This window comes from Aegilops tauschii, chromosome 2 (genome assembly GCF_002575655.3).
Source record: "Aegilops tauschii subsp. strangulata cultivar AL8/78 chromosome 2, Aet v6.0, whole genome shotgun sequence".
Classification (NCBI taxonomy): Eukaryota; Viridiplantae; Streptophyta; class Magnoliopsida; order Poales; family Poaceae; genus Aegilops; species Aegilops tauschii.
Window position 1 is genome coordinate 43,393,289 of NC_053036.3, and position 19,521 is coordinate 43,412,809.

At 43.4% G+C, this 19,521-nt stretch overlaps 2 protein-coding genes and 1 long non-coding RNA gene across 3 annotated transcripts; all 3 read right to left on the reverse strand.

The window, feature by feature from the left end:
- Nucleotides 1–1,392: 1,392 nt before the first annotated feature.
- On the reverse strand, nucleotides 1,393–14,429 carry LOC109785841 (isoflavone reductase homolog). The gene is made up of 6 exons (XM_020344433.4): nucleotides 14,416–14,429; nucleotides 11,954–12,338; nucleotides 8,794–8,840; nucleotides 2,432–2,628; nucleotides 2,112–2,312; nucleotides 1,393–1,559 (listed from the first exon to the last, which is right to left on the reverse strand). Exons 1-6 carry the CDS (start codon nucleotides 14,427–14,429, stop codon nucleotides 1,393–1,395), a joined length of 1,011 nt encoding a protein of 336 aa, XP_020200022.1.
- On the reverse strand, nucleotides 2,929–8,017 carry LOC141041521 (uncharacterized). Its single transcript, XR_012201721.1, has 2 exons — nucleotides 5,027–8,017; nucleotides 2,929–3,327 (listed from the first exon to the last, which is right to left on the reverse strand). It is a non-coding gene; the product is annotated as an uncharacterized lncRNA (long non-coding RNA).
- A 190-nt stretch (nucleotides 14,430–14,619) lies between the features above and the next one.
- LOC109785845 (isoflavone reductase homolog) lies at nucleotides 14,620–19,521 on the reverse strand. Its single transcript, XM_020344436.4, has 4 exons — nucleotides 19,075–19,521; nucleotides 16,664–16,904; nucleotides 16,336–16,539; nucleotides 14,620–14,958 (listed from the first exon to the last, which is right to left on the reverse strand). The coding sequence occupies exons 1-4, from the start codon at nucleotides 19,402–19,404 to the stop codon at nucleotides 14,792–14,794; spliced, it is 942 nt and encodes a 313-aa protein (XP_020200025.1). The 5' UTR covers nucleotides 19,405–19,521; the 3' UTR covers nucleotides 14,620–14,791.

The following is a 19,521-nucleotide window of genomic DNA, read 5'->3' on the forward strand; positions in this document are numbered from 1 at the left end:
ACCCGGTCGGCGGCTCTATCATGGTGGTTGATTTTGAGGCCGCATTGATGAGCTGTCGTTTATTTGATGTACTCCTACCAACTTTTATTATGAGCACATGTGATTTAATGGCTTGCAAACTTGTAAGCTCAGCTGATACAGTTCACGCATGTTACAAAGTTCCATCCGCGATTGTACTGGACTTACACTCACCGTTGAAAATCTCAAAAGGTAACATAAGGCATCTCCAACGGCGTGCCCTAAATCGGACACACTAAACGTCTGCAGACACGGATACTGTAGCCGGCCACAGAAAAGACCAAACGTCCGCCCATATTTCAAACAGAGATTGAACAAAAATGATGAAATTCATGCAAACCGGATGAAATTGAACCAAGTTCATATATCACATTCAAACCAGACGATATTTGGCAAGTTCAACTAAAATTAAAGAAACCAAATCAAACTACACGAGATACGAGACGGTGACCTCGTATGGGTGGCCTCCCTGGCCAGCTGCTCCTCTGGCTTCATCTGCTCCATCATACGTGTGGCCTCCATGGCCGGCGCTCCTTCATCGTTGTCGCGGTTTTTCCAACGATATTAGGGCGCATAGGAACTACAACAATCCTGATTGACTGCCACCTAGCTCTCCCGTTGTAGCCGATCGGCTTCCTCCGCCACCTGGCACAGGGCCGCGTCAGCCACTGACGCCGACCCAGGCCTCGCCCTTGCCAACGACGAGGGCGGCAATGTGCAGAGACTCGTCCACCACAATCTTGACGAGATGGTCGCTGAGGCGGCACCGGCACCGCTCGGACGTCTCCGCGGTGGTGCTCGACCAGTCCTCAGGCCAGGCCCACGTGAGGTCGGGGTCCATGAGGACCCAGTCAGGCGTGACGTCCGACGCCACGCGTCGGCCGCTATCAGGGTGCTCCCTAACAACGTGTTGCCACCGTTGCGGCTGAGGTAATGCATGAGGCACCCGCACATTCGCGAGCGACGGGGAGGGCTCCTCCTCCTTCCCAGATAGGAATCATATACAACGTGTATCTTGAAAGCTAATTTTCATTGGTGTACAATCCAAATAATTTAGAAGTCTATTACAGCAAATCCAAAACCAATAAGAAATATTTTATAAGTTCAAAGTTACAAGAAATATAATCCCAATTATTTCAAACTGATGGAGTCTTCATTTCAGTTTACATTGAACTCTTTTTTTATTCTAGACATCTCCATGGAACCTATAGACGGTACATAACACATAATTTGACTTTATTATAACTTGAATAACTATGCCCTAGTTGAGTAACGTATTAGTAAATCTCTCTCCAAGCATAGATGTTGTTTATTCTTTAGCATGTGTTGTTGTTGAGCTTACATGAATATAGTTCAGGTTCATAATGTTTTTTGTTACAAATAGCGTTTCATGTACTCATCCATCCTGGGGTACCGAACATCTGGGTAGAGTAGAGAAGCTTCTTCTTCCTCATTGTCTTTGATGTCAAAGTTTGTCAAGCAACCCTCATAGAAAATGTGGTAGAAATGCCCTACCCCAACTTGATTAGTAAGGTCCGTACCTGCATGAGTAGGCCAATAGGTATGATAATTGGGGCGAAACTAGGTTTTGCAAGTTTTTTTTATGGAAATGATGGTTTCAAATAATAAGTTATCTAGCTGGTCTTAAATAATGTATAATGTGAAAGATTATATAATTACTAATTACGCACAACACACTAAAATTAACAGAATCGCTTGTGGAGGGAAGCATATTTCTCACATATATATAATTTGCACCTGATTATAATCAAAGTGATCACCTACGTGACTTCGTTAATGAGGCGGCAAATAGCTCAAAAATATTAGGCGGGAAGAGATAAGTCCTAGATAAAAAGAAGCAAAATTTCTCACTCACCCCCTCACATTTTGAAAAGAAGTTTAACATATTCTGTAGTACCAGGATAAACCATTCTATGCAACTATTTGAAAACTTATTTTCACACAGTTAATTCCATGTCCTGGAAAGAAGATGTCGATATTTTCCTGGGAAATTATATGTGGCCCTTTCACCATACTACTAAAGCTGAGTTTACAATACTTCATGCCCAACCAATATATGTTTGTTTTCTTACCTTTCATTGACGCCAAGAATTCATCACTCTGAATGGGATTTTTCTCAAGAACCTTTCCTGAGAGTTTTTCCCATTTAGCAATCAGCTCATTTTGACTAAGGATGTTTTCTGGCGGTCTTAGGTACATTGTCTTGTTCAAGGCCCGTGGATCATCAATGGACTTGATTGTGTATGTTGCAACATCATCTTCGTCCATGAATATCCCTACATAGTTTGTATGACCACATATTCAGACGTAGAAATCTCAAGAGAGCCAGATACGCCTAGGAGTCATACAACTAGGATAAATAATGCTACATCTAGTAATGTATACATTGGTTCAACTTTGATGTTGCCATCCCCATATACGTGAACTTTCTCTTTGGGTGGAAGTAGGGTACGCATTTGACCGAGGTTAGGACCAAAGTAAGCTGCAAAGCAGTTAGCAGAAATATAGGTGTGGGGAATGTTTGCTTCTTCTATCGCCCTTCTTATCTCCATCTTCTCATCAAATGTGATCCTTCCTGGTTCAAGGGCCACTACTAGGGAAAACCCTAGCATTAGCGCGGGTATTTTGCCTATCAGTAGCGCGGGAAGACGCGCTACCGATAAGGCGCTACAGCTAACGTGTAGCAGTAGCGCCTGTCGTCCCACGCTACTGCTATGCATGGCTAGCAGTAGCGCGTTTTAGTGCAGAGCGCTGCTGCTAATATCTGCAGCGCTTTTTAGCAGGAAGCTCTACTGGTAAAGGAGCGCTGCTGCTAACTTTGCTCCCCTCGCTACTGCTAGTTTTATTAGTTTCTGTTTTTTTCTGCATTTGTTTTGTATTTGAATAGGCTTTATACAATAATCTTTAGCATATCATACACATACAAATGTAATCATAGCATATACATACAAATAGTCTCATCAAATCATGTCATCATCATAATCATCATCCAACACAAAGTGGTCTCTCGTCATCATCTCGAAAATAGCGATACAAGTCTCGATTACTTGCAACTACATTGTCATCCATCTAAACAATGATATACGCGAGAAGAGCTATCACTTTGAGTGAGAGCGGAACTATGCAATACATGAGTTCGTATCCCTCTCTCGCATTAGCGTGAACCTAAACTAACTACTGCCTGTCACTCGGAAACCGGAAACCGGTACACCTGGGCCTGACACTCCGGCCACTCGTCGTATATATACTCCTGGCGTAGCACTTCTTCGCCATCGATGATCTATGCACCTGCATCGTCACATGAGTCGATGATATGCAACATATATAGTTGAGCAACAGAAAAAGACAGACTTGGCAAAAATAGAAGCAACATATCATAAGCATAAATAACAAAGTTGATCATACCCAAAATGCCCTAACTAGAGTGATCGTCGCTAGTCGAGGAGGACGGTTTAATTACATCACAAATAAAGTTTCGTCGTACATAACTTAAAGTTTCGTCATACAGAAAGTATGGACTAAATGGACACATTGTCATATATCGACAATCACTCCATGTCATGCCATCCATCCAAGTCAGGGAGATAGTCCCCGAGCTTAGTGAAAGGCATCAGGTCGAGACGCTGAGCGGCTACGCGTGTTCGGACGTCTTCCCGTGACATTTGTCCTTCTTCGTAGAACATCCCTGTTTTTCCGACGACCTCCTTCATGATGATTTGGGCAAGTTCGCGCTGGATGTGATAGAACTTAGCTCGAAGTCGATGATCCTCGATATCTCCTAAGTTCTTTGCCCATTGCAGAATATGGGCATCGCCGGATCTAGGTGACATGCGAAGGTTCTGGTGATCCCGTCTGTACTTCAGCATGTGGTGTAGGACATAGAGTCCATCATTAAGAGAATCACTCGGTTGCTGGATGCAGCAGAAGTCGGTCTTATGGCTGAAGGCGGGCCTGTCGTCCCTTTTCTTCTTGTCCTTGACCTCTCCACCCCGTGCGCCGTAGTAAAACATAGCACTGTCGAGAACAGACTTGATGTGGGTGTAATCCTTTTTGTTAATGTTCTTCGACGATTCCAAGTAAAGAGCGTGGGAGTATCGGGGGTAGAGGATGATGAGGACGGCGCGCCCGCCGCTGCGCAAAATAAATACACCTCAAATTAATTAGCCTCCACTGTGCAAATGAATGATTGAAATCAAAGGAAGGATATCCGCGCGGATGACTTAGAGGGGATGATAAGGCACGATAATCGCCTCCTTGTCCTTATTGGCGAGCATGAAATTGGCGATGTATTCCCTCGCATATTCACGGTGCTCTGCGCAGACTCCCAAGAAGCCCTCGTGCATGAAGTACGGGTCAGCGACACGGATATGAGGTATCTGCTCAACCCCGATGAGGTAGTTCATGTGCAAGGCATAAAGGCGGACAAACGTAAAATCCAGCTTCTTCAAGTGAAACATGTCGAAGATGTAATCGAATCGAAGGAAGAACTTGTCCGCGGCGCATGTGTGGACGTACGAACTTTGCCGCGGCACGTTAACCACGTAGAGTGGGTATCCTGGATTTTTTGAGGCGATGATGCCTTTCTCTATCCGCAGCACATCGTCATGAAGTCTCCTTAAATCTTTAGGTACGATTGGTTGACCGGGGATATGCCATTTTGCCGCACCGGGGATATCTATACAGTCTTGAACCCGAGGCTGCTGAGGCGGCTGGATCATAGAAGCAGCTTTGTTGTTGCCTTTCCTCGGTCTCTTCCTAGACTTCTTTACTACCGGAGGCTGCTGAGGCGGCAATTCAGGCACCGACTCATGACGCTCAAACCCTAAGTAGGCGCCAGTATTGAAATACTGTTGAGTGTCATCGTCATCCTCATCCTCATCTATGGCGACGTCACCAGCGACTAATGGAGCCTTTTCCTCACCCCCTCCGCTATCACCCAGCACGACAGCCGACGCTAATTGGGTAGGTGGGATGTTGATGTTCATACCTTGCTGAGGCTGCGTGCTCGTGGGTGTGCTCCCGGCCGCCTCCAGACGAAGCAGACTCTTTGGCCACAACAGGACCCACCCATTGCAACAATCACCAAGCCGCCGCGGGGTCTCGTCGTCATCCCCCACTAGTACCAGAGGAGGCAAATTCTCGTGGCATGGTTTGACACTGGCCACGGAAACCTTGAAGACGTTCGGGGGGGGGGATCGGCCGGCTGTGGAACAATGGTTCCTTCGGCTTCATTATCGTCGCCTTCCCCACGTCCACCTTCTGGTCGCCGATGGTGTACAATATGGTGCATGGGGTTTCGTCGGCCTGCAAAGAAAAGTCTGCGACGTGAGACATCCGAAAGGCAACGAAAACGGGAGATTATACATTTATTGAAGGGGGCCGGTGTGACAGATACCGTGAGGGCGTCGAGCTCAGCCAAAGACGAAGTACCGCCGAGCACGTCCGGTGCCGGAGCAGGTGCGGGAGCAGGTGCAGGAGCCGGTGCGGGAGGCGGTGTGGGAGCAGGTGCAGCTGCAGGTGCTGGTGCAACGCTAGTCGAGCTGCTCCCCAAGAAGTCAGAAAGGGGAAAGTCCGCTACTTTTTTTTCTGGATTTTGCCTGCTCCAATTGAAAACGGCGGGAACCAAGGTAGTAGACATATCTACAAGCACCTGTTTTGCGGTAGCTACCGCTGTTGTGACTGTCTCAGATGATTTCTTCTCAACCGCAATCTCAACCTTCTTGTCGATGTTTTCTTCAGTTAACCTCCGTCTTTCCTTTCTCTCCTCCGTGGACTCACGGTAGTACTTCTTCCACGTGGCACCCTCTCTGACACCGTGCACACGTCCATACGACGGTCGAGTCTCCATCGGGAGTCTTTTCAATATGTTCAACGCCCGGTTGAATGGAGTGTCCCACTTGGGCCTCGCCAACTCCTCAGACGGCGAGTCACTTTCGGCCGCAATCCTGTGCTGCTCTCTCTGCAAAAGGCACAAGGATTGTTCACAAATATGACTAACGTGTAGTCGAATTGATCAGAAACTAAAATTACCAGCAGTCTCATGAACTCCCTCGTGATCGCGTTCGTCTCGAAAACCTTATTCACTGGGTCCCAACGGTGCCGGGCCCTGAGGACGTCACGCTCCTGCGGGACGGTGAACTCCGCCAAGGGGTCTGGGATGCCCAGACTCGCGGCTTCCGCGTCCTCCTTGGCCCATATGGACCTCTTCCCGCCGTAACCACGGCTTCCGAGGTGGTGGCACCCAAAGTTCCTCTGTTGAAGCCCCTTCATGTACTTCGACTTTTTTTGGCAGCTTCGGCCTCGCAAGCCGCCTTGAATATTTGAAAGTGCTCTTCCGTGATTGTCGGATAATCCTTTACAATCTCGGAGTAGGGTTCCTTTTTGTTGACGATCCGATATTTCACCCTTGATTTCCAGGCGGCCAACGCGTCGCTAAACTTGGTCATGGCGTGTTTGTTTATCTTCTTCATTGCCGGGTCCTTATCTGGATCTTTATAATCCTTTTCATTCTGGCCCGGGAACAAGAATATCTGGTGCAGCTTCTTTAGGAGGGAGGGCCTCATATTATCTATCTTCTGTAGTTTCTCATTGTTGATGGTGGCGGTTGTTCGTATGATGCAGCCTTTGATTGCCGTAGCACGCGCGCGCTTCCTCGGGCGCGTTTGGCTCAAAATTGCCGTCGTCCACCTTCGTGACCATCAGTCTAGTAGTCCTGAGCTTGTTAGGAAGCCGTTGCCTCTTTGCTTTCGGTTCTATACCGGCTCCACTAGTCTCGACGCCGGTTTCAGTCTCAGCTCCGGTCTCGATGCCGGTGTCAGTCTCAGCACCGGTCTCAGTCTGAGCGCCGGTCTTAGTCTCAGTGCCGGTCTCAGTCTGAGCACCGGTCTGCATGTCGGTCTCAGTCCCTGATGCGACCAGTGGGCCCAGCAACAACATCCGTTGATCGTCGGCAAGGCTCAAAAATTTGTCTGCCGCCAGGTACGCGTTGTCGCAATCACCAGAACCCTGTCCTTCATCATTGCTAGCCATATTTCCTACGATTAAATCTAGTCAATTAATTCTAGACCTAATAAAATGAATAATGACATAAAAAAGGCCTATGCTTCGCAGGAACGTTGAATCCTTCCCGGTGCGGCAAATTCCGGGCACTCGATATGTCCTAGTTTGTAGCACAAGTCATGCCGAAATTCACGGAAAATTTCGGCATGACTTTTGCTAAAAAGTGGACAAATCGAGAACCTAAAATTTACCGGAATGGAAATGAATCAACATTCCGGCAAAATATAGGCTACTCGGCTTCATTCCCTGGAAACAGTGTTCAAATATCCATCTTCGACACCGCAACACATGTCCAAATATACACGAGCAACCACATGTCCAAATATACATGTCCACATTTCACAAGCTAATTCAAAAACTAAGTGTAGAAGATAATTCATTTAACTACTAATAGAACAAAATTAAGTTAACTTTAGTGCTCTATAATGATGAAAGGAAAAAAAATCAGTTAGCTACTAATTTCATTCATTTAGGTTATTCATTTAACTTCACCTAATTAACCTACTGTACCACTACTACTAGCAGCACTACTAACCTAATTAACCTAGCAAAACCCTACTGCCCTAACTAAAAAACATCTAATTAACATCTACTAGTACCACTACTGCCCTAACCTAATTAACATCTACTAGTATCACTATATACTACAAGCAGCACTGCTACAATATTTTCTTCATTTTTTTCTTTCAAAAAAACATCTATGAAAACAATAACCCTAATTAAACCCTACTGCCCTAACTAATTTCTTTGCTCTAAACTAATTTTTTGCTCTAAACTAATTTTTGCTCTAACATCTACTACTTAACATCTTTTACTCTAAACTAAATTTTTTGCTATAAACTAACTTTTGCTCTACTAATTTTGCTCTAAAATGCAGAGAGAGAGGAGTGGTGGAGGGAGGGGTGGGGGGCTTACAGAGAGGGGAGAGAAGGTGGGGGTGAGGTGCTCGGCGACGGAGGCGGGGCGGGGAGGGCGGGCTCGGGCGGCGGTGAGGTCGAGGGCCACCGCGGTGAGGTCGAGGGCGGCGACGGTGAGGTCGAGGGCGGCCTCGGGCGGCGGCGGTGAGGCTGAGGGCGGCCTTGGGCGGCGGCGGTGAGGATGAGGTTGCGGGCGTCCACGCCAGTAGGAGACGGCGGCGAAGTGGGGCGACGGCGAATCGGGAAGACGGCGGCGAAGTGGGGCGCGAGGGATTTTGGGGAGAAGTGGTGGCCGGGTGGGGAGGGAAACCGCTAGTTGTTTAAGTGAAACATAACGGTAGCTAAGTTAGCTACAGCGCGTTTTCAGAAACGCGCTACTACTATGCCTTTCTCCTTTTTCCCCTTTTTTCATTTATTTTTCTTTACATTTTATTTTTTCCTTTTTCCTTTTTCTATTTCTTTCATTTTCATTTACTTTTCTACTTGTTTTCCAATTTATTTTCTTTTCGTTAGCAGTAGCGCCTTACACATAAACGCGCTGCTACAACAATATTAGCGGCAGCGCGTTTTGTAAAAGAGCGCTACTACTATGTGTAGCCTATCGGTTTAGTGGTGGGAATTTTAGTAGTAGCGCCCTTACAACGGGACGCGCTACTGCTATATATGTATCTGCAGCGCAATTATTCCGCGCGCGCTACTGCTGTGTAGCAGTAGCGCGTTTTTTTAACAAGCGCTACTGCTAAAGTTCTGTGCATAAGGTTTTCCCTAGTAGTGGGAATGCCCCATCCTTGCTGGGTCCATGCCGAATTCAGATGGTAGGAAACGCTGCATGAAAATTATATTTTTAGTATGACTGCACGCGAGCTCATAGTTAATGATGCTTTGATCAATTTAAGAAAAACATAAGAAGAATCATAATGTACCATTTTCTTAATTTAAAGGGAAAAACTAAGTGCCCCCCCCCCCCCCCCCCCCCCCCCCACAAGTCTTACACAACAACGGGGTCCTATTGGAGAAATTCCTAGGGGAGAGCACATGCATGTAAGAATTTTGCACCTCATCATCACATTAATTGGTAAAGTTGGTTTTTAAAATGATTTATCTCACAGACCGTTGATCGGATTAGCGAGTCATTTTCACCAACGAGTTATTCTCGGCAGGGGCTTCAAAACAAGATCTTGTGTTAGCATTCTTGTTTTCGTCGCCGCCGGTTACCACATTTATAGTACATGGTTTGCCGGATTATTCATATTGAGTTAGCAAATTATTTCATAGGGTTACTTTTTTTTTTCTTTGTCTACTTACCAGATTATAGTGCGGAGATAATGATCTTGACTAATCTAGAAACCAAGTTATGATATACCTGATAACTAAATGGCTATAATATGGTAAGTAAGTGGAATTAACATGATAGTTACTGAATTTTTATATCAAAACATATCAACACGGGATCTAGTTTCAAATATCTTTTCACGGTGAAGTCAACAGTGAAAGCGGGTCATCAATCAGGTTATTGGTTTGAGAGATAAAAGTTTAACAAAAATTAAAACCAAGATAATATCTGCTAATGTCATGCTTCCATGTATTACTTTTTTGCTTGCATGCATACATGTGTGAGAGAGGGGTGTGAAGCACCGCAACCTAAGATTATGTGGGACAGGTTCCCACATAGTATTTTCCTAAGTTAATTTTTTTGTTAATTCATAATAGATATATTTTTTGCGGTTGAATTCATAATAGATTATAGTAAGATTTATTGTTGCTACACGGAGCAGGTTGTCTTAAGGTGTGATGGCTTGTTGCTTGGGCACCGTTGCAAAGAAATGGAGTCCTAAGAAGCCACTGCACAACAAAGTAAATAGTTAGGGCATGTTTGGTTTATTGGTTACCCTCATCATCAGTTCTCTAGTCAGTCCCACTGAGGACAAGCTAGCCAGATGCAAAAACCTGAAGGCTAATAGTTTGATTGCTTGCATAAGGGTTGGTGGGTTAAATAACCTTTATGATTGTTTTAGGGATGTGTTTTGCATGAGCTGTGAGATAGAGGGAGAGATGCAACTTGGCCAACAAGAAATGATTTAAATTCCCTACTTCATGTTGTGTGTAGGCCTGCCTTGAATAACGGCCATCCTAATATGGCCTTTTGGGGCTTTTTCTGCATACGATGGACATCTAGCTACGGTCTTATGCAGGCAACCAAACATCACAAAAAGTAAACAATTCCATTTGGATATGAGACACCAACCACCATGTAGGTAACCAAAAGTGGCCTTAGAGACCATACTGAAGGATCTTCTCAAAGCTGCTTGCTAAATTACTTGTTTATATTTGGTCATTGACTTACTTTTTTGAAAAATTTAGGAGACATTCAATAATCAGACGGGATAACTTGTTTTCTAAACAAATATCCTGAGTATCCCAGCGCAGAGTACTATTACCTATACTAAGTAAGAAGCCATTGTTCAACAATAATTCTTTCCTCATATCCCAAGACCTCCTCGGAGTTTATTTTTATGTTTTCCAAAATTTGATGTGTTTCTACTTGCCGTAGTCTCGAACAGAGTTTAATTAGTGCTTCCTCTGTTGGGATACATACGGCATATTTTGGTTGGTTAATACAAAATCTCGAAAAATAACTACTATATTTTGTACATGGTTTATGAGATATTTATTACAGATCCAGTGACAATTTTTTTTGTAATACATAAAGTATATATTTTTGGAGTAATATTTAACCAAATTCTGGTGTTATAGTATTATTATAAGAATGCTAGCTTCTAGAAAAAGTCGATGTCTTCTAAGTAGTGGTTTTTGTGCGTGTAAGGAAAGTCTTCTAACTATGCTAGCTCCAATAATGCACCAGCCAAAAAAGGGAGACAGTGAGATCTAGTGCCGCTGTTGATGCATGTGCAACGTCCGACCCACATCAACTCAGCAGCTACACAAACATGCCTGAACAATTATAGAGGTGATGATATTTACCAGTAAGTATCCAAGCAAGCGCTCTGATTTTACAGAAGGTTGGTGTTTGTTATTTTTGCCAAGACCAACACACAGTAATTCAGATTATCTCTCTCCGTCTGCTCAGAGCTCCTCAGTGGCCTGGATACTGAACTTATTCTTTTAGCTTTCGTGGGGATTGAACTTATTTTATTTTGTAAAAAATTGTTGATCATTTATTTTTGTGGATGAGCTCTCAGCGCAGTGGTCAGGGGGCAGTGCTGCCTCCCAGCCGGCGTGGGTTCGAACCTCGGTTCTTACACGGGTCTCACATCTACTTCTTTATTAAAAAATCTTCTAGACGTGAATGTATTGCTGGGAGCATCAAAAGGTCCGGAAGACATCCAAAATCTGCCACCCACGGCAATACGGTGGTGTCATTTGTGAAGTACTGTAGACCATTTACACATGAATGTATTTGCTATTCTCTAAAAAACGTACTTGCTGTTCTAGATCGAATAAAAAAAAACTGCTACTTCTAAGTCTGATCAAATTCACATTGTGATTTCTGAGACTTATAGTCAGGGGCGGGCGATCTAGAGGTTTGCCATGCCGCCCCCTCCAAAATTGCAAAATAGAATTCGACTACGAACTGAGCAATAAATACCTAGCAAGTTAATATATTTTTTCACAAATTACGGAAACCAAATTATACTATATATAGTATAATTTTTCACAAATTACGAAAACCAAATTATACCCAAGGCTGAGATTCTAGATCCGCCATTGGACTTACTGTTGCACAAAAAGTTACGAGCAACTTTAGTTGTAGAAGTGAAATGTCCAGTTGCACCGATTTTTTTGTTGGATAGAGACAAACGGTTGAGTGTTCAAGAAAAGAAGATAGAGACAAACGGTTCAGATCGCCACTAAGTATTGCTAGTTGCATATAAGTAGTATATACTGATATAGTAATCACCCAGACTGAATTAGACTACCTTGACGTTTCCAGCTTCTTTGATAGCCTCCACCAGCTTGAGCTGCAGCAGGAGCTTGTGGGCACGGAAGTGAACCCCCGACATGGCCGAGACAACCACGTCCACCTGCTTCACGGCGGCGACGAGGCCCCGGTGGTCGTCCACCGACGCCTCCACGAGCCGCGCTCCCTGCGCCTTGAACGACAGCAGCAGCTGGAGCTTCTCGACATCGAGGCCGATCTCCGGCCTCATCAGGACGTACGTCTCGTGGCCCTGAACTAGGCATGCCTTCACGATCCTCCTGCCGATGTAGCCGGTGCCTCCAACGACAAGAACCCTGCTCTTCTCCGTGCCTGACAAAGAAGAAGCTAGAGGCAAATTGCTGCCCGGACTGTTATGCTGAAGTCTGGCGTGTCAACCTAGTTGGGACCTTCAGATATGGAGATCGGTCAGTGAAATCGTTGTCAATCTTGTTGGTTGGTGGTGACATTACGTGTACGGCCCTAGCTGATATTGCACATCACTCTATCAGTGACCCGGCAGCTCTATCATGGTGATTGATTTTGAGGTTGCATTGATGCGCTGTCGTTTATTTGGTGTACCTACTTTCACTTTATGAGCACATGTGATTTATGGCTTGCAAACTTGTAATTAAGCTCAGCTGATACAGTTCACGCATATTACAAAGTTCCATCGGCAATTGCAGTGTTGGAAATCTCAAAGGGTAACATAACTTACTAGTTAGCGAGTAGTATATACTAGATGATGCCCTGCACGTTGTTACGGTAATTAGTTGCAATATATTTGAATAAGATTTTTGATTGTGCGGAATATGCATACTTGTAAAATAACATGTGAGCCAAAATTAAAATACATACAATTTATTATATTTGATTATGCTTACTTGTAAAATATTTATTAAATATAAGTGGAATCATAGGATAAAAAATATTTTTCCATGCATGGTTGCATGTTGAGGTGGGCCTCATCCCATACATAATTGTATAGTGATGTGGTATACTTTCATCTTGAGATAAATAACTTAGTGGGGATGAGTCTTTTAGGTATATAGGATTACCAAGGCGAAGAAATTAAGCAGTCTACTTATAGTACTTCAAGTAGTAAAACTTTGCCTGAAGCTTAGTGCTTCCAGAGGCCATCATTTGAAGCATTTATAAGGGCATAGACATGTCGCTAATTTTGGGATGCCACACATGATAATTGGTGAGGGGAAAAAGAGAGAGCAAACAAAATAATGATTCTCTTCTTTTTGCTAGGAGATGATCCCTTAGTAAGAATTATAAGACATTTGTCTTCATTGTACGGGGTGCCTTCTCTAATTCACATGTTTTATTGCTTAATTTCAATCACCCCGTGATTTTAGAAGCATGCAAATAGTATTTGCTAAAGGTAGCATTAAGATGTAATACCTACGGTTTCTTAAGGGCTTAGAAATATTCAGCTCTTAGACCTTCCTAGGTTCCTTCAATCATGTGGCGACAAGTTTATGCAGTTTTTCAACCTCACCCATCTCTCTCTCAAACGCTTTTATCTAGGAAGATTCGTGATTCCTTCCTTCCTATCCTACCTTCTTATGACCAAGATGAAACACAAAGCAGTGAAGGAGACCATTCTCTTCATCCTTTCCGCGCTTGCCCCAATCCCTCCCTGCTCCATCCCTAATGTGTTAAGCCGGTGATGCCGCAGTCACCGTCTTTGCTCACGTTTATTGTGTAGAAAGAGAGCGGCGCGAAATGGCTGACATCTACTTGTAGCGGTTACCATTGCAGTAGAGCCAGGACTGAAGCTAGATGAGAATTTCTCCAAGGCCAACTCTAATACAATGGTAGTGTCAGCTTCTATACTTAAAAACTGATTGGAATTAGCAATGATTTAGTGAAGATTTTGCCAAGTCTTTCCCCTCTCCCCTCGCCCACACACACCTCTATTGCAAATGGTAGCCTTGTCTTTGAGAAGACCACGCTATAGACCATTGTATATGCTCTAGTACTTTTTGTGTGTAGTGTGTACAATGATTGACCACTATAAGTTGCAGCACCATAAAACAACTTTCGTAATTGGCAGCAAAATCATATTAATAAGGGTTAATTTCCTTGTATCAGTAACGTCTCCAATACATTGTGTGCATCGTGTAGTCGCTCTTAGCGCTCATGGTCAAGCTTTCAATTAATATAGGCTGCTCCCATTTATATGGTGCATTTTGTCTTCATATAAGTTCCACAATTTGTTTGCCATCATTCTCACTCCCCCGCTTGCCCCGCTCGGCCGCATCCACTCCGGCGCTGCCCTCCTTACCTCCGGTGGCCACCACATGCCACCACAGACACCTCGCAGCCCCGCCGACCTCCGACCGCCAAATTCCGGCGAGATTCCGACGGGATTCAGCTGATCTCTTTTTCTTTATTTTTTTGTCCTTTCCATCGTCACCGGCCACAGTGACACTCTTCCTCTTCATCCCTAACCTGACGGCGCTCATCCCGTCATCCCCACTGTTACACCCGGCTATACCCCACCGCCTCCTTGGTAGCAACTCCGGGAGGACCTCCGCTTCGTCGTGTCCAGACGATGTCGCATGTGCGCCAGAGCGTGCTCCACCTTGTGGTTGCGCTTGCAGAGGACGGCGCAACCACCGAGGATCTCTTCTTGGACGCTGGCGAATGGATCTCATATTCAAGAACCGTTGCAGTTATAGAATATAAAGATTAATTACGAACATGCAAATAATATAGTATTTTATTATTGCCTCTAGGGCATATTTCCAACAAATAGCATATCAATGGAACTTCCTTCAAACATAGGTGGTGTGTAGCGTATGCCGGTGTCATTGAGCTAAGATAGTTATGCATAGCGCTCCATGTACTCTTCCATCCTAGTGTACTGAACCTTTGGGTAGAGTAGAGAACCCTCTTCTTCCCCATCGTCTCCAATGGCAAAGTTTGTCAAGCAACCCTCGTAGAAAATGTGGTGGTAATGCCCTACCCCCACCTGATTTGCAAGGTCCGTACCTGTATGTGAATAGAACATATAGGTGATGTGGCAATTGGAGTGGAAAAAGGTTTTTGCAAGTTTCTTAAAAATGGTCAAATAACTGTTTCTTTGCCTGGTCTTAAATAAATCTGGAATGTGAAAGGCTAAATACTTGCTGAATACATGCGACACAATTTCAAAATACACTTTCAGGGGACGAAATCGTTTTCCTGCATTTATTAGATTTCAATTATAACTAATGATCATGTACATGACAAATCACTTAATTTCATGGGCATGGTTTTTATTTTATTTTGAAGAAGTTTGATCACTATGTTCTCTATGGATTCAAAAAATTGTACATAACCAATCTAAATATCTAACTGAACACATTTTCATCTCACCAGTCTAACTAATTTTCGTATCTCTAGTATTAAAGGAGAGCTTGCTGGTTTCGCTTCCATCGCTTCCCTCATATCGATTTTTTTAAACCACGCGATAAGCCTCATTATTATTTTTTCTGAACCGTCCCCCTATCTCCTCGTTCATAGGGAAATAAATCCCTTGCGAATTAATAAACAGAAATCAAATAAATCACCACTAGGAAGAAATCACGTAGTTATACGTAGACAATGTCAATCACATTGTAACTTTCCTTACCTTTTCCTATGGATTCCCTTCCCACAACATATCTCAATCTCAACCAAAGCAAAATTTCCCTATGTTGAACCACTAGAATAAAGTTGCCCCATTGCGACGCACGGTTATTTAGCTAGTACTATCTAATTGCTTCCAAAGAGAGATAATAAAAAAATGGTAATACTTACTTATTGTGCTGGAGAAAATCACACACTTAATTTTAAATTTGTAGTTCCATACGAGGGTCGGGTACAATGGTAGGGAAGACTTACACATCCTCATGGACGATAATAGGGATATATGTATATTATATAATTAGTTATTCTTTAATGTTATCTCTAGCTAGTAATAATTTATTGCGCCAATTCTTTATTACAAATCATGTGAACAGGGCATATGGCTTTATATACATAGAAATACTTATTAAGATATTATATTAATTAGGTGACAAGAGATAATTCCTTGACTAGAGGAAGGCCTGCTTCTCACGCTGCACTCTGTCTCTCAAGCTTTCAGGAGAAGTCTAACATAATTATGTTGTATATGTCCTATGATAACTCTCCACAAGGATAAATATTGTCCTACAGAACTTTGTATTTAAAAAAATATTTTGACACAATTAATTCCATTGCCTAGTAAGAAAATGACATGAAAAAGGGTATTATTTTCCTAGAAATTTGATGTGCCCTTCCACCATATGTTGGTACTACTAAGCTGAGAAAAAAAACTGAGATATATTATACTTTACACTCAAGCAATAAATGTTTTTCTCTTACCTTCCATTGAAGCCAAGAATTCAGCACTGGGAATGGGAATTTTCTCAAGAGCCTTTCCTGAAAGCTTTTCCCATTTAGCAATCAGCTCATTTTGACTAAGGATGTTTTCCAGCGGTCTTAGGTATACTGTCTTGTTTAAGGCCCGTGGATCATCAATGGTCTTGATTGTATACGTTGCAATGTCATCTTCATCCATAAATATTGCTGCATAGCACGATATAACTTTAAATAGTCAAGTGGAAATTTGAAGGGAGCGGCATAAACCCAGGAGTAATCATACAACTAGGATATGTAAAACCTAGAAGTACATATGTTTGTATATGTTTACCTTTGACGTTGCCATCTCCATATACATTAACTCTCTCCTTGGGTGGAAGAAGAGTACGCATTTGGCAGAGGTTAGGAACAAAGTAAGCAGCAAAGCAGTTTGCAGAAATATAAGTGTGGCCAATGTTTGCTTCTTCTATCGCATTTCTTATCTCCATCTTCTCATCAAATGTGACCCTTCCTGGTTCAAGAGCATGCCCCATCCTTGCTGGGTCCATGCCGAACTCAGATGGTAGGAAACGCTGCATGCCAAATTGTATACTTATTGATTATGACTACACTCGAGCTGCTTTCATCATGTTAAAAACACAAATTAAGAAAAATCACAACATATCGTGTTCTTAATTATTCTTATTTTCAATACGCAAGGTGATTTTTTAACAAGATTTCTGCGAACGAACCAGGTTATCTTAAGGTGTGGCTTGTTGCTTGGGCACCACTGCTAAGAAATAGATTTTTACTGCGTGTTTGGTTAGCAACATGAATTTCCTAAGGAGGCCCATTGGGACAGGCCAGCCATATGCGTGCAAAGGGTAAACATAAAGGGTTAGTAGTTTGGTTGCTTGCATAAGGGTCACAATTATTTTTGGAAAACATATCACAACTACAGAAAATTATCTATTTAAAAAAATATTCGGATAATTTTAAAATTGTTCAACGGAATTTTAAAATGTTCACAATATTTCTCAAAATTTTCAAAAAATATCCTTATATGTTACAACACTGGTAGAAAAAAGGCCTTTAGTCCCGGCTGTGCAACCGGGACTAAATATGCGCGACTAAAGACCCCCCCTTTAGTCGCGCTTCTTACGAATCGCGACTAAAGGCTTTAGCCCCGGTTCTTGTGGCTAACCGGGACTAAAGGCCCGTCCTTTAGTCCCGGTTCTCGTGGCTAACCGGGACTAAAGGCCTCCTCCGCAGGTTTAAACCTGGTTTTTTTGCGAATTTGTTTAATTTTTTTTAATTTTCAAATTTCTGAATTATTTTAACCTCTAATCTCTAATCACCACCCCTCATCACTGCTCAATTTATCCTCTAATCTCTAATCACCCCTCATCATTCCAAATCATCTAACTTCCCGGACGGTCACCCATCCTCTCACTACTCCAGCCTAAGCACGCTTAACTTCCGGGTTCTATTCTCCCTCGTTTCCAAGTCTGCACTTGTTGTTTTCTTGACAATAGTAGGATGTCAATTCTATTAACCCTCAGGAATTTAGCTTGAGCATGAGGTGACACATTTCACTGTTTGAGTTTGAAACTATTGTTTTAAAAAACAATAATTATTTAGTAACACTAATATTCCTGGAATAATTAGTTTGACCATTGTTTGACCACTGTTTGACCAGATTTGACCAAAATTTAAAAAAACTGAAATAATTATTTAGTAACACTAATATTCTAGAATAATTAGTTTGACCATTGTTTGACCACAGTTTGAATTTTTTTGCCTCTCCAGATCTTAAAAGCCCCGTATCTTTTTTCTGTTAGGTTTTAAAGGATTTTGAAAATGTTTAACGGGGTTCCCCCGTTAAATTCGGATGTAACTTCTCGAGTAGATGATTTTTCATATAAAAAACTTTTTCATCCGAGTTCGTATGCAAAAGTTATGCCCATTTTAAGAAATTCCAGAGAGATTTTGCAAATAAAGTCGAAATTCATATTTGTTAATTTTCCCAACAACTAGACCACATATCACATGAGAAACTTATTTTATTTTATTTTTTTGACATTTCCATCATTTTCTTTTGGTTTTTCTAAAACTGAAAAGGTGGTCCACGGGGGGGGGGGGGGGGGGGGGGGGGTGGGGAGTTTGATGGGCCCTTTAGTACCGGTTGGTCTGGCCAACCGCGACTAAAGGACTAACCTTTAGTCCCGATTGGTCTGGCCAACCGCGACTAAAGGCCTTCGGGCCAGCCTGAGGACCTTTAGTCCCGGTTGGCCAGGCCAACCGGGACTAAAGCCCCTCCCGTCCGCCAGCTGTCGACCGAGCGCGCTGGGCCCAGATAGTTGGTCGCGGGTCTCCTCCCAAACCGCGACTAAAGACCCCTTTAGTCCCGGTTCGATTATTTTGGGGACTAATGGGGGCGTATGGAAACCTCTTTTTCTATAAAAACACCGGACAAGAAAAACTAAAAAATGTTCTCTGAAATTAAAATCTGTGTGCATATTTTAGAAAATGTTTACTATTTTTTAATATTCATGTATTTTTAAAACATCATGAATTTAAGCACAAAAGGATGAAATAAGAAAAAATATAAAAACACCGGACAAGAAAAACTAAAAAAAAAACCGACATATAAACCCCCTTTTGTTTCTCTCTCTCTCGAAATGGATATTGTGAGAGTTACCATTTTTTAGCGACAAAAGTTCATACTACTAACTTATAATTCCCCTGAGTGAGTTAGCCTACCTTAACATTTCCGGCCTCTTTGATAGCATCCACCAGCTTGAGCTGCAGCTGGAGGTTGTGGCTACGGAAGTGAACCCCGGACATGGCCGACACCACCACGTCCACCTGCTTCACGGCGGCGACGAGGCTCCGGTGGTCGTCGAGCGACGCCTCAAGGAGCCGCGCTCCCTGCGCCTTGAACGACAGCAGCATCTGCAGCTTGTCGATGTCGAGGCCGATCTCCGGCCTCAACATCACGTAGGTCTCGTGGCCCTGGGCCAGGCTGGCCTTCACGATCCTCCTGCCGAGGTAACCGGTGCCTCCAACCACAAGAACCTTGCTCTTCTCCATGCCTCACAAAGAAGAAGCTAATTGCTGCTGGCCGACTGCCACTTTTCGCCGACGCCTGGTGTGGTGTGTCGACCTGGTTGGGATCTTCAGAAGATATGGAGATCGGTCAGTGAAATC